Here is a 14,186-nt window from a genome sequence, read left to right as displayed (position 1 = left end):
CATCCGTTCTCCGTGCTTATTCCACCGTTGTTATTTGTTTGGCTATGTCGATGACCCTCACTCTTCTACGTATCTCCTCCTTTCTGAACTGAAAGATCCGGTGTTTCCAGTTGATGAGTTGTATGGCTCGTATCGTAATGAAAAGCGGATCATCACTTTGTCTAGCGGCAAAACTTTTCTGCTAGAGTTGAACTGTGTGTACGTGTATGTTGATGATATAATAGTGTGTGTGGGCACTCACAGGGCGGGCGGTGGAAGTGCGGCGAGGCGGGCGCGCGGTCGTAGGGCTGCAGCGGGCGGCGCAGGTAGCCGGGCTCGCCGGCCAGGTAGCTGTAGGTGGTGATGCGGTGCGGCGACACCGTGCCCGCGCCGCCGCCGCGGTACTCGCGCAGCACCAGCCCCGGAGACATCGCGCGCGACCCGTACTGCGCACCGACACCGTTAAACTACCGCGCACTGCGCCTATGTGGCCACTGGCCAGCAGCGCGCCGTCTATCGCAGCCGATACCGGACGGCGTGATAAAACCGCATAGTGCGTCATGCACTTAGCCCGCTAGCCCGCCAGGTGTGCGAGGGAAAATTCACCAACAGGATACAGCGCCGATTTTACAAACTTTTCGAACCAGGGCAAAATTTGGGCGCCCTTGCCTAGTGACCCCCTACTTCCCCCGATGCTAGCCTAAGCAATTAAAACTTGATTTGACGGGGCACGCCCCCAGTTTGGCCCCTCCCAGATCCGGCGCTGATAGAATCGCTTCAATTTCCTAGCCCCGGTCAGCGCTGCTCTCCTATTCGTGAATTTTTCCTCTCATACTCTAGTGGCTGCGTAGCCTAACACATAGAATATGTTATTGTCTTCGGGTCAAGTTTGAGGACTGCATGGTCCATTAAAAACAAAATAAATTAGTTTGATTGGATATGTTGAGAATATTTGCACTTATCTCATTTCTAACAACATACATCCAGTTACAATTTGAAAAAAGAAGTTATTTCCATATGTGGCTGGCTGCCCGATGCCCGTTCGGCTTGCATTGTCTAGGAACATTCTGGGAGTTTTAGCAATATAATTCTGCACCACAATCTTAAAAAATATTTTCACCTTCAAAAATACTACTAATAATGAACATTTCATAAAAATAAAAAAAAAATGGAAAACAATATCTACATTTTTCTACATCTGCAATAAAACTAAGTTAGTCAACACATCCACATGCTCGGTGCCATTCCGCGGAACAACGATAACAACATCAATATGGGCTCAGCCTGCAGCCTGCGAGTTCTATGTAATACATTGAGTAAATAATAATAAACAACTGAAACCTGTAAATGTGTCAACTGAAAATAAAGTTTGTGTTTTTGAACCGTGACAGAAAAGAAAGTAATGAAAAATAAATTTCCAAAACACAAGTAAGAGCAATTTAGTTGAAAGTAAAATGTAAAAATATTTTTCTTTACTAAATTTTATACAAAGCTGAAAGTCGACAATGTTCTTAGTTGTAAAAATTATTGACGATTTTATATTTAGGTACCAGTACCACCTTTATGACGTCGGGATGATTTAAAAAGGTTATTGAATTTTATTATAACGTGTAGGGTTCGACTTTCAGCCAAGTAAAGCATACAACTAAAGAGTATAAAGGCGTGTGACGGACCTTCCTGGTCAGGCTACTGTACGGGCTGCAGTACGAGCCGTTGACGCTCGGCGTGCGCGAGCGCAGCGAGAACTGCGACACAGATCACCCACTCAGAGCTACTGCATACCAGGGGTTTAAAACGCGCGCTTGCAACGCGTCATTTAAGAACCGAGAGTTCCCAATTTATTGGAGTCGCCATCATATTTTCCGGAGCGGTCAAGGTGATCAGAAATATCAAAACAAGAAATCTAAATGCCTTGAGAATAGAGTGCATGTTCCAATAATTTTGACCATTTCTGCCGCTCCGAATATCTCAGGACGCACTCCTTCTGCGTGTACAGCTACGAGGGTTTCCTGATAGGCTAAGGCCCTGTTTCACCACTTGTCGACTAACTATAAGTAACGGATATCAGTGATGCCATCTCTGTTTGTTTTGTCCGAATAAACAAAGACGGCACTACTTTTATCTGACACTTAAAGTTAGTCGACAAGTGGTGAAACAGGCCCTAAATATCGCTAGATAGCGTTAGTAGGTATCGAGGGGTCCGTTAGACGTTACTGTCTTGCTTGCTATTGGCTCATTTAGTTACTTAACCAATCACAAACGCGACATATATCAAAGTCGTCAAACCTCACGATACAACTGGCCTGCCACTGAAACCCTCCTTCGGGAAGTCTTATTCTTAAAACGCACGTTTAAAAAGCGCGCTTTTTTAAACGCCCGATGTATAAGTACCAGCTCTCAGTCCCGCGTCGCGGCGCCCTCGCTCACATGGAAAGGATCCTACTATATAGGCCGATCCTCGACCAGAAATGTGCTAAGCTGCGTTACTATACAGGGTGGAAAGTTGAGATGAGGCAGCAAGGGCAGCTACTAGATCCGTTGCTGCTACGCGAAAATGCTCTTAGTACACCTTTACTAACTTTTTGAGTGATGACAAATGACATTCACAGATTTTTGATAAAATGTACAGTCAGCGAGAAAATCGACAGATTTGACTTTTTTTTTTAATGCCAATCGGTCCCATTTCTATCAAGGATTAAAACACTCTTTGAGACCAACTAAGGTTAGAGTACTAGAACACCCACAAATCAAAGAAAACTTTTTCCTTACAGTTCGTAGGGTACTAATTTGCAAAGTGAAACTTTCGCATGTTGTTTTTTTACAAATATGAATCCTTTATGCTTAAAGAAAATTAAACAGTATGTAGACAACTAAAAACTGAACATTTTAACTAAAGTTAGTGTCTTAACCCAGTATTGCTGCCCCATCTCAACTTTCCACCCTGTATGCGTATCTGATCGTTTATCTTTGTAGATGCTAGTTAGAGACTAGAACACGAAAACGACGAGTGTCTACGCCATGCAAACAGGTTCTTTGGTTCTGCTTCATTAGCCTACTCGTTTTCACCAGTACTACTAAGCTTTATAAAATTTTGTAATTAGTGAATGTCATTGTGGAGGTCAAGAGGGGAGGCTTTTGCCCAGCAGTGGGACACTATACAGGCTACTTAAAAAAAAAGTGAATGTCATGACTGACATATATTCTTGGCTACGAAAGTAAGCACATCTTTGGCGCAAAAGCAGCCTTAGCTGCCGAGACCACCGTTTTATTAATTTGCTATTTTCTCTACCTATAACATACTGTCTCGGCAGTTGGAAGCTTGCCAAAAGGAAAGGAAGGAATTACTTGGTCCGGTAAAATAACTCAGCTTAGAAACACCCAAGGATCACTTTGTCAATTGTTAGTTTCCAGAAATTGTAAATGAAGATGAAAAGTCACTTTCTAAAACACATTTTTCTTCAACTAACTTTTTAGTACCTATATTAGGATAGTGAAGGAATAACGAGGAAGAGCTACTCTGCAGTTAAAGGAAATTAGAGCGAGAGCGACGAGACGCGGCCGCGAGTGTTTTGGGGACCCCTCCACGGTGTCACCTCACTGTTCCGGATTCTGGTTTATTTTGATGTGTCGAGTACACTCAGCGACAGTTGAAAAAGTAATTCTTGTATTACAAGAAGATATTGGAAGTGTGACAAAATAACACATTAATAAGGGAGGAGATCCGACAAGTGAAGTAACACGTGCAGGGGCAAGATGCATTGCAAATAAACAACAACAAAGGCACTGAAAAAAGAACATAAAAGTTAAAACAAAATTATAATAACACAAGTTAAAAATAAGAAATTGCAAAATGAATCGTTACAAAAAAAATTGATGTTTGGTCGTCGAGTGATATTAAGTTTTTGGATTCACTGTGCAGTCGAGTTCCAAAATAACTTTACACTTCAGTACCTCGTCACGGTACGGCCTTTTGACAATCTTAGACAAACATTTCCGACACGAAGTGATAGTGACAAGGTAGTAAAGTGCAATCGTAACTTTGGACTCGATCAAATAAAATGAAAACCAGTCAGGATGCACACAACGCTATTCACTTTACAAGCAGTCTTTACAATATTTTGTTCAGGGTTCATTTATCATTACATCAGCCGAACAACGTCTTGTCGTACACAGGTCTTCCCCAAGGATCGACGATCGGTTTTGTACTATGTGTAGCCAATGGCTTACACTTCGACGAAGTCTTACCAAGGTATGCAATTTGATGAGCTATATCAGTAACATTAGTCCTCCTACAACTCTATTTTTTTTAACTTTCTCGTATTTACGATACTTCTTTTATTTTCGAATCTGTCTTGTCTTTTAACATTCTCAGACAAAGTACAAAACTGAAACGTTATTCCTTGTAAAATGCACAGCGTGTGTGGCTACTACAAGAGGTTTCATTGCACGCTGTCCGAAAATGTCCGACCACTCATTCAAAGTCGGACTTTGGACTGATTCGAACAGCGCAGCATGAGTACGCGACAACACCGAACCCACTACGTCGTGCACTAAGGACGCACCGCGGTGCGTGAACACTCACTAAAACTACTTTTCACTTCTCATGCTCGTAAAGTTCGTGTTTATGCTGGGTCTATGCTCTAGTGCATAAAGTAAAATCTTCGTCTAAGACCAAGGCGTAAACAGCCATAAACAAAGAAGAATCTACTAATTTTTTAAAATAATTTTAATTTATAAAAAATTATTAAATAATTTATAATAGTAATGCGTGAACAATAAAAGGTACTACATTGTAAGTGAACAATTGTTTCCACTATTGCTATTTAATTTCCTCGCCATCGAAGTGAAAAGTAGAGTGTAAAACTCGAGCATTAAACCCATTTTCCCTTCGACGTGTCTATCCACCCTCGCCGTACCAGCTCGGGTAGCTATATGAACGTTTTGGGTAAAATGGCTCGTTTTATGCTCTTGTTGTACAATCTAATATTAACTACAGATACTACTATAAAAAGTGCACGTTCAAACAAACATAAATACACCCGCCAATATTTCGTAGCAAGGAATGTTTGAGCTCCAACTTTTTGATGGCTAAACTATCTGTCGTACTTAAAAACATGATCAATGTACAGTATTGTACAGTGTCATACGCACTGACATCTCCAAGTCGAGCATTCATTGGTCCCATTTACTCACGATTCGATCGTTACGATCCGTCGTTCAAACAAAATCCAAAGTGGGATGTTATTGACCACAGCAGTATTTAAGAGGAATAGAAATGTTATCGTATGTATTTCCTTTCAGAATCCACTTCCCTTCTCCTTATTCCGCGCACGTTGTTTTGTTTTCGTAGATTTTACTAGACTGCTGAAACGCACTACTGAAATGCAATTTTATTTAAACCCACCATCTCTATAATAACCCATTTTTAACTTCATTACATAAGCTTTTTAGGCATATAGGCGGCTCATGCGTTTAGCTCTCGTGACATTTCTATTCCTTTTATTATTAGCTCTGTGATATTGATTCATAACTCGTGGTTTCGTTGAGGTCGCATTGTGTGTGTGGTGTGTGGTGGTTGGTACCTGCAGCTCGGAGGAAGCGCGCTCCGCGTCGGGGTCGGGGTCGGCGGGGTCGCGGGGCGCCGGCCCGCACCGGGGGTGCCAAATGGCCGCGCCTGGAGATGACACAGGCGTACCATTATTACTCCTGAATGTTACAGTTCAACGCATCATGTAGAGGCACTAGCCTTATAATACTACGAACGAAGTGCAAAATTCGAACTTCGTATCTTGCTGTCCCGCTGACGCTAATAGTATTTAATACGAGAGTGAGAGGGACGGTACGATACGAACTTTGATTTTCGATTTCGTAGTAGACCCCTTGAGGCTGTGGTAGGAGTGCTGGCTAAGAATAGATATTGCATGTATAGAATTATCATTCACGACTCCTGCGTTTCAAATTACATATAATTCTCATAGTTCCTTCGTCAGGACCTTTAACCTTTTCCCCGCCACGTCAAAATACAAAAGACATCACCCATACGCTAGGCTTCTATATTGCAATGCCTTAACGCAATTGAACGAAGGTTGCTTTTGCATTGAAGTAGGACGTTTATATAGGTCGTTAGCGTGGAACCTGTGGTGCGTATATATGAGTCGTTGGCGTCCAAAAGGTTAATAATCTAAGGTCTTTTTTCGCATTACATTCGTTAAATACACACAATCACGCCTCTTTCCAAATGAAAGAGGGGATCAACACATTCGTTAAAATTTAACTTAAAAGCGAGGAAGAAAGAAATTTGTAAAGGAACTGCAATAGCTTCGCTAAAGGAACTAAACTACTGCAAATAATCCACATTACGATCGTTTGCTCAACGAAACATTTTTCTAGAAGAAATAAATTAATTGACGAGTGGCCGACATCCCCTGGTTACTTTTAAAAATCCTTAGATTTCGTCGAGCAACAACCGTTCTCAGTGGCGGACTAAGGTTGTTCAGGGGCTGGGGCCGGAAAGCTGAATGAGACCCCCAGTATCTGAAGTTGATAGTCGAAGCATATTTTTAGTCTTGTTGAGGAATCAGGACTTCAGCAAAGTACTTGCGGACATTTGGATACCCCCGTGACTGGCCCCTTCCGTCCCACTGTTAGTCCGCCACTAGTTCCTCTAATAAAATCAATGATGTATAACCCGACCAAGCTAAGTTTGCACCTCGCTCGCACTTAACAAGAACAGTTAAAAAATTAAATATTCAACAAATAGGAGACGAAAATTTTAGCATTAGCAGCTTTAATTTTTTCGTCGCCGATACGCGTCTTCCGAATTTTCGTTTCCTATTTGTTGAATTTGAAACGTTTGTATTGTTGTCGTGCAAGCTTAGTTCGGTGTTGCTGTTGATATATGAATACCCTGGAGGAACATTTCCTCGCCGTCCCCGAAGGGGTCCCCGCACTTGGAGCAGCGCGCGCAGGTGGGATGGAAGTGGTGCGTGTCGCCGGCCTGCAGCACCTTCCCGGCGATGTATCGTTGGCAGTACGCGCAGCGCACGCCGAACAGCCGCTGGTAGTCGCGCTCGCAGTAGGGCGCGCCGCCGCGCCCCATGTACTCGCCCTGCAGCACCGCGCCGCACGCGCCGCACGCGAAGCACCACGTGTGCCACTGTCTGCAACGGAACCCTTATACTTTCGCCATGTCCGACTGTCTGTCCGTCAGGGACTATCAATGCTAGAAAGCTGTAATTTTGCACGAATATATATGTAAACTATGCCGACAAAATGGTACAATAAAAAAATTCAAAAATAATTTGGGGGTGATTTTTTTTTCTCATTCAATCTTATAGTGTGGGGTATCGTTGGATTAGGTCTTTTAAAACCATTAGGGGATTGCTAAAACAATTTTTCGACTCAATGATTTGTTTGCAAAATATTCAACTTTAAAGTGAAAATTTTCATTAAAATTGTGCGTCCCCCCTCTAAAATCTAAACCGGTGGGTGGAAAAATTTGAAAAAATTCAGGATTATAGTAAGTATATCAAACTTACAAGGAAAACTATAACGGTTAAGTTTTCTTACGAATTATTAGTAGTTTAAGAGTAAATAGCAGCCTAAGGTATAAAATATACCTAAACTTGGAATATTCCGTACAGAATATGAAATCCTTAAAAAAATATTACTTAATTTTTTCGTAATGGCTACAGAACCCTTTTTCGGACGTGTCCGGCACGCTCTTGGCCGGGTTTTTTTTTCAAATATAAAGACCCAAAAAATACTCTAGTTTCAAACGTAAAACACAACCAAGACTATTACTTATTATTAATACTAGACTGACTTGCCAGTATTTGTAACCAATTTCAGCCTTATGCAAATCCAATAATATTTAAATCACTTAACAGTGACTTCCCAATGACCATCAAAGTGAGGTGAATTAAACGAAACTAGTCAATCAGCGGTTTACATTTTCTACATTTATCTAAGCACATAAACTTGATCATGATCAGAAAAACAATGTTTCAATTCTGTTCTGATGTAGAGATCTGCCTGCTCAAAGTACGCGAAAACTTGTCTGCTCACCTGTCTAGTGCAACCAGTGCTTGTCCTTCTGACAGCTCCTGCCCGCAGCCCGCGCACTCTGCAAACAACAATAACTTCATCAGCACCGGTGCACCAACTACCAGAGCCGATTAGTTCTGCATTAGTACATGAACTGTGCTGGGCGTGAGCAATGCAAGTGTTTCATTGGGTTTAGGCAGCTTTTATTTTTGCCAGTTGACTATAAGGTATTGCGCTGGAGACGGAGACTCGGCGAATGTTATTTTGTGAAAGATGCATTTTTGAAGCAAGTGGTCACTTTGTCTCGTGACTGGTACGGTGACATCGCATTCCGTTAGTCTTTAAAGTATGTAGTTAAAACAAAAGAGTTATCATTCATAAAATATTGGAACTTTCAGGTTCAGTAAGGGCAAGCAGTGTGCTCTTCAGGCAAGGTATTTATGATCCTAAGAATGGTGTTAGACGATAAAGTTATTGACAATTGTGGGAAGAGTTCTAGCATTAATTCTGAAGTTTTAAATGTACTTAATTAATAACTGATCTCAATAAAACATCCACGTAACAGAAAACGAATTATTTGCGTGATTTAATTCCTCTAAATCTCGAGTTTGGTAAGCAAGGTGCAATCGATCGTCCAAAAGGTAAAATATAGGATATGACGATATTCAATGGGTTTCTAAGAGGACCGAAAATATTTAAATGAGCGACTATTTCGGTTGCTCGGATATATCTGGTGGTGACCGAGTCGAATACAAATATTTAGGTCACATTGTCACCAAGCTTACCAAGAAAGAGGTGATAATATGAAAAAAATACACCAGCAAAACCATGGATGCTATATCAAGACAAGCGTGCAAATGGATGAGATGTGCCGACCATATCTATCACCGTGTTCACCGTTCTGGTCGGGCGCGGCGTCGCCGGGGCGGGCGGGGCGGGCGGGGCGGGCGGGCTGCGCGGGCGGCTCGGCGGACTGCGCGCGCGGCGCGGTGTCTGCGCGCGCGCGCTGCGGCGGCGGCTCGGGCGCGGGCGACGCGGGCGCCGCGCGCGCCGTCTGCCGCTGCGGCGCCGCCACGCACGCCCCGCACACCACCTCCGCACCCGTGTACGTCACTTTCTCGCCGGAGGGGAACGCGCGTCTGGAAACGGCAACAGTTGATGTCAGACATACTATCAGTAAAGGGTTCGCACACGATCATCTCAGCCGGAAGACGTCCACTGCCGGTCAAATGGTTGTAGACCTTCCTCAACTATTTCCTCAATAATCAGTTTTATTCTAAAAATCACCAGAACGTCCATTAGCTGAGCCTTATTTAGGACGGTGCGCAAAGTATTGTGCTAACTTTACATTGCGGAGCCGCGTGGCTGGCTATGGATTCACAAGTGTTTAATCATCGACGCCAATTACTGCAAATCGTGCGATATTGCTCGCACCGTCTAAATCAGACTTCAGAATATGATTGAGGGTACGCCCAGAGGTATCGATATGGCTGAATGCCTGCCTTGTTCCGGCACCTCCACCACGAATAATATAGGAACTGTACGTGCAACCTTGTTGAAACAGGGCGCAGAATACTCACTTGCATCTTGCGCACGTGAAACACTTCTGGTGATAAGTGTTGCCGAGGGCTGAGACCACTTCGCCCTCGACGTACTGCCCGCACGCCGCACATCGCGTGCCGAAAGCGCGCTGGTAATCCTGGAAATAGACAAAATATTGACCTTAGATAGGAGCCATTTGGATTTGTAAACACTACTACCGTCATCATCATCATCTCCAACCAATAGGTTTCTTACTGAAGTACTATGTTTTTATCTTTTTTTTTTCATTACAAAGTTGTGTTGTTGTAGCGCAGAATCAAGTAAGCAAGGAGAGATAATATTGTAGTTTTTTTTGATGCAGAAAAAGTGTAGCATAAAATATAGTGTCAGCGGGCCCCAAACTAGGCAGTGCCTGTATCTTGGGCGCCCTGAAGAGTTGGTATTCCAAACAAAAAACGAATTACAGTGTTCTTAATAGGTACAGAAGTAATAGTTCAGAAGAAACAGAATGAAACCTTCCTCATCATCATCATCATCTCAGCCTATATACGTCCCACTGCTGGGCACAGGCCTCCTCTCAGATCAAGAGGGCTTGGGCCATAGTTCCCACGCGGGCCCAGTGCGGATTGGGAGAATGAAACCTTCCTAATTACTACCAATGCCACAATATAAAATAATAAAAAAGGGTGTGTGTGTGTATGTGTGTGTGTGTATCTTATTATCTTATATTTTCTAGTATCCCAATCTGTAACAGCTGAGCGGAGCGAGGCCAGAAAAATGAAGCGTTTCTATTGGTTCATGAAAAACACATTCCTCACACTCACACATCTCTGGTGGAAACGGAGCCTAAGCCCAGTTTAGACGAAGAAACATCATGGAAGTTGTATTTCATTGCGAGACCGTAAAGCGGACGAGTTTGAAGCAGTCAATCGAGCGCCGTAATGTAAAGAGACATCCACGATTTCTGTTGGAGGTGTAGTATTTCTCTCCAGCCCCTGGCGGTGTGGCGGTGTGGCGGTGCGTACCTGCGGGCAGTAGTAGTGTCCGTCCTTGCAGAAGAAGCCGCCCTTGGCGAGCGAGGCGGCGCAGGCGCGGCACGTGAAGCACGCCGTGTGGAAGTACTTGTCGGACACGCGCAGCACCTCGCCGCTGCACTTGCCGCCGCACGCGCCGCACACTACCTTGCCTGCAACCACAAAACAAACATTTTATTTATATGCGCCATGTTCAAAGTTTTTTACTTTCTATCTGCATGTTTGTTAATGTACTGTACAGTCACCTGCGTTAATATCTGCCACAGCGGAGCGTGCATAAATATCTGACACGTCTTACCGGCTCTAGAAATAGAGTCGTATCAGATATTTATGCAAGCTATGTGGTGTCAGATATTGTTCTGGTAACTCCACTGCTCTTACCACGTCAATATAAACTAACTCTGAAGATTATTTTCTTTTTATCATTCATATTTGTATTCTAAAACATAATTATGTTTCTTTCCGAATGTTCTCTGTACTTTTTGTCGACTTTACTTGCATTGTCACCCAAACTACATTTGCATACCAAATTTCAAGTCGAGCCATTAACCGTTAAAGAGTTCCGTCCTGCGGAGAGGATCCTGGCCGGAATACCAGGATGTCACTACCAGATTACTGTATTGTCATGTCACATAAGTATGCCAAAGTTCTAGTCAATCCGACTACTGGAAGTTGGTAGAATTTAACTAGCAAGATTTAACTGCAGACAGACAACGGGACAGGTGAAACTAAATAAAAGCTTGTAAAAAGAAAAAAGATTCACGGAAAAAAGCAATAACGCTGCTAATTTCAGAAGATGTGACAAGAGTATGTGTGTACGGCATTGGAGAATATTACACGTCTTTATAATAAAGAACTCATTCATTATACTCGTATCAATTTAAAATGTTTTTATACTTTTTTATCTAATCTGTCCATTTTTCATAATGAACGAAACAAATTTATCAAGGTCACTATCATCAGCTATCATATGACCTCTTCACTCAGTCATTAGACTCATTTTAGAGGCAATAAAGCTGGCATGGCACCTATCACGTGGCGGAGCGGAGCCGCGCGCTCACCCCGTTCGTTTATTAAGAGGTGTCGCGGCCACAAACTTTTCGATTTCGGCGCCCAGTTGTTAATAAGAGCAAAGTAATAAATTGGAATTAAACGTGTCGGGGTCAATTGACGGGCAGGGCAGGGGCCACGAACGAGGGGACGACTCAGGCCGCGGCCGCTAACGTGCTCAATGACTTTACCCCTGCAGCACCACAGCAAAGTGAGCATTGTGTCCAACGATTAGAGTTAATGCAACAGTCCGATTAGTCCCCCAGGCCCAGGGTACAAATGCTCTGACAAATTATCGGCTGCACTGCGCGGCAACCTGCGTCGGTATAACTTGTTGAAATATCGGTTTTACGAGCAGCCGTAATAACGCGAAGGTCAGTGTTTATTATTGTTTTTAGGTCAGCGTTTATTAGACATTAGACACGAAAATTAAATTTCGCTTTTTATTTTATGGATGCCGTAGTAACGGTTTAAAATGGGTGGCGAAATCGTGAAGCAGTAACCAGTAACAATTAGTTGCAGACTATTTTGTTGTTTTATCGAATGATTGCAGCAGCTCAATTCACTCGTAACACTTTCATTTAGATTGTTATTAAATCCAACGCAGATTCTTTAAAAAAAAATCTGAATACAAATTAAAGGACGATAAAAAAAATGTTTTGCATTATCGGCGTCGTCATCATTCATTCACCACCGGACACTGTCACCGCCAAAAACCTATTTAATTTAACTTATGAATTCCAAGTTATCAAGCTTTAGAGAACAAGTATACTCAGCAGCGTCATGTGAACATCATACACAAGAACCCTTCGCTCAGATTGTTTTGATAACAGCAGGTCGAACGATCGCATCCATCTGTCGACTGCACAAACCAAACATCTGTTTAGATGCACCTTCAAAAGTACAGGATATTCAGCCTTATAAAGAAACACAGAGGGTTGCTGTTGCTATGAATCGCATTGTATATAGCACGGCACGAGCCAGCTAGCTGGGGAAATAAGACTTTATTGTAACAGAAGTAAGCGTGATTGGTGCGTGGTGATCGGAAGCAGCTGTGCCGGCGCGTGCCGTGCTAGGAAGTCAGGCGGTAGTAAAGCGCATCTGGAGGTTATAGAGGGGCACCTTTCGGAAGTCCGGCTGCATCTTTTTAAATACAGATAGTTTTTTAATTAGAAGCAGAGGGTTGAGTGGCGATTAGATCTGGTGTTTAGTTAAACAAATATGTATGGGCCGATTGAGGCAGCGCAGCGCGAAGTCCCATAATCCAAAAAGCGTTTGATGAGTTTTAGTGCCATAAAAGGGATTACGACTATTACGAGTATTACCATTTTAACTTTAAGTTGCGTCGTCTGTGTAAGTTTTGGTTTCATGGTCTGTTGATGAAAAGATGTGTAAGAAGGCCACTACTTCCTACACAGCTGAATCTGTCATTTTGATTTTCTAAGCGTTAACACTAAATGGAATCAATTAATTTGACTTCGGTCCAATGACGTCCGCAGCTCTTTGACACCAATCAGTGCCCAATTGAATCTAATAAGTAATAAATGTCTTTCAACATCAATCGTTCGCGTCAAAACTGCTCTTTTTTGCCCCGATTCGGTAGATAGAGGCAAAACGCATCGTAAAGACAACTGCAAAGCCTATACTGGGCCTTGCTGTTTAACATACACTATTGATTTGTGATGTAGATGTTCAATAAGGAATATATTATTTGTATTGTTTGGTGGCTAATGGTTATCGGTCTGCTTGGTTTTATTATTTAAGCACTCTGCCGAACTAAATTTCCACCCCGAAACCATAACCCAAAACACGCAAACGGAATCTCGTAAGCTAAAACTACTTAGGTACAAACAAACGAGTTTAAAACTGCAGACACAATCCGGCGGCGCCGGTAGGTCTCGGTATACTTTTTGTGGAGTTCTGCTCAAAGTTAAACTCGCACGAGTGTCGTGACGGTTCTTCGTGACTCCGTTTCGTGTTCCATGAAATGATAACTCTTTCTTTTGTGCGCTAGAACAGCGCCGACAAGGAAAATATTTAAGTAGTATAAAATAGGTAATCTAGCCAAGTATCGCAAAACCCTCGAGAATATCTGATTATAAGTTTCCGTTCACCTGCGTAAGACTACGGATGACCAGTCACGCACAGGTCAACGAACCATGTGGAATTATAATCGAAATAATCTGCTCCAATATGAAAGAAAAGCAACCAATGATCCTGTTGAGACGAGTTTGAAGAGAAACAACAACTTGCGTACCTACCTATATTATATTCTAAACATGAAATACTTCTAGAATGTTAATTTTATTTATTTATTATTTATTACATAACAGCATAACAGCTTCAAAGCATAACAGTTAAACCAAAGCACTGTGAAATTCAGATGCAATTTACACAAAGAATACACATAAACACATGTTCGGTACAAGGGGGCTACTACGAAATTCGAAAATCGAAGTTCGTATCTTGCCGTCCCGCTGACGCTTATATTATTTAATACTAAAGTGAGAGGAACGATACAATACGAACTTCGAT

General features: G+C 42.5%; 1 protein-coding gene across 3 annotated transcripts in view; it reads right to left on the bottom strand.

Annotated features, from left to right (window-relative positions):
- Unc-115a (actin binding LIM protein Uncoordinated 115a) overlaps positions 1–14,186 on the bottom strand; it is a 66,940-nt gene that overhangs the window by 19,458 nt on the left and 33,296 nt on the right. For all 3 annotated transcript variants that reach the window (XR_012452903.1, XR_012452902.1, XM_074107101.1), the window contains exons 2-9: positions 10,593–10,753; positions 9,606–9,724; positions 8,902–9,164; positions 8,047–8,104; positions 6,886–7,139; positions 5,562–5,653; positions 1,653–1,724; positions 242–425 (exon numbers count right to left, since the gene is read on the bottom strand). Coding sequence is in view for 1 of the 3 variants with exons in the window: in XM_074107101.1 (XP_073963202.1) it covers positions 242–425; positions 1,653–1,724; positions 5,562–5,653; positions 6,886–7,139; positions 8,047–8,104; positions 8,902–9,164; positions 9,606–9,724; positions 10,593–10,753 (1,203 nt within the window). In the remaining 2 variants the exon portion in view is untranslated. The remainder of the gene's footprint in view (positions 1–241; positions 426–1,652; positions 1,725–5,561; positions 5,654–6,885; positions 7,140–8,046; positions 8,105–8,901; positions 9,165–9,605; positions 9,725–10,592; positions 10,754–14,186) is intronic.

This window comes from Choristoneura fumiferana, chromosome 25, assembly GCF_025370935.1.
Source record: "Choristoneura fumiferana chromosome 25, NRCan_CFum_1, whole genome shotgun sequence".
NCBI lineage: Eukaryota > Metazoa > Arthropoda > Insecta > Lepidoptera > Tortricidae > Choristoneura > Choristoneura fumiferana.
Note: the sequence above shows the minus strand (reverse complement) of the source record. Positions and strands in the feature narration are given on the sequence as shown.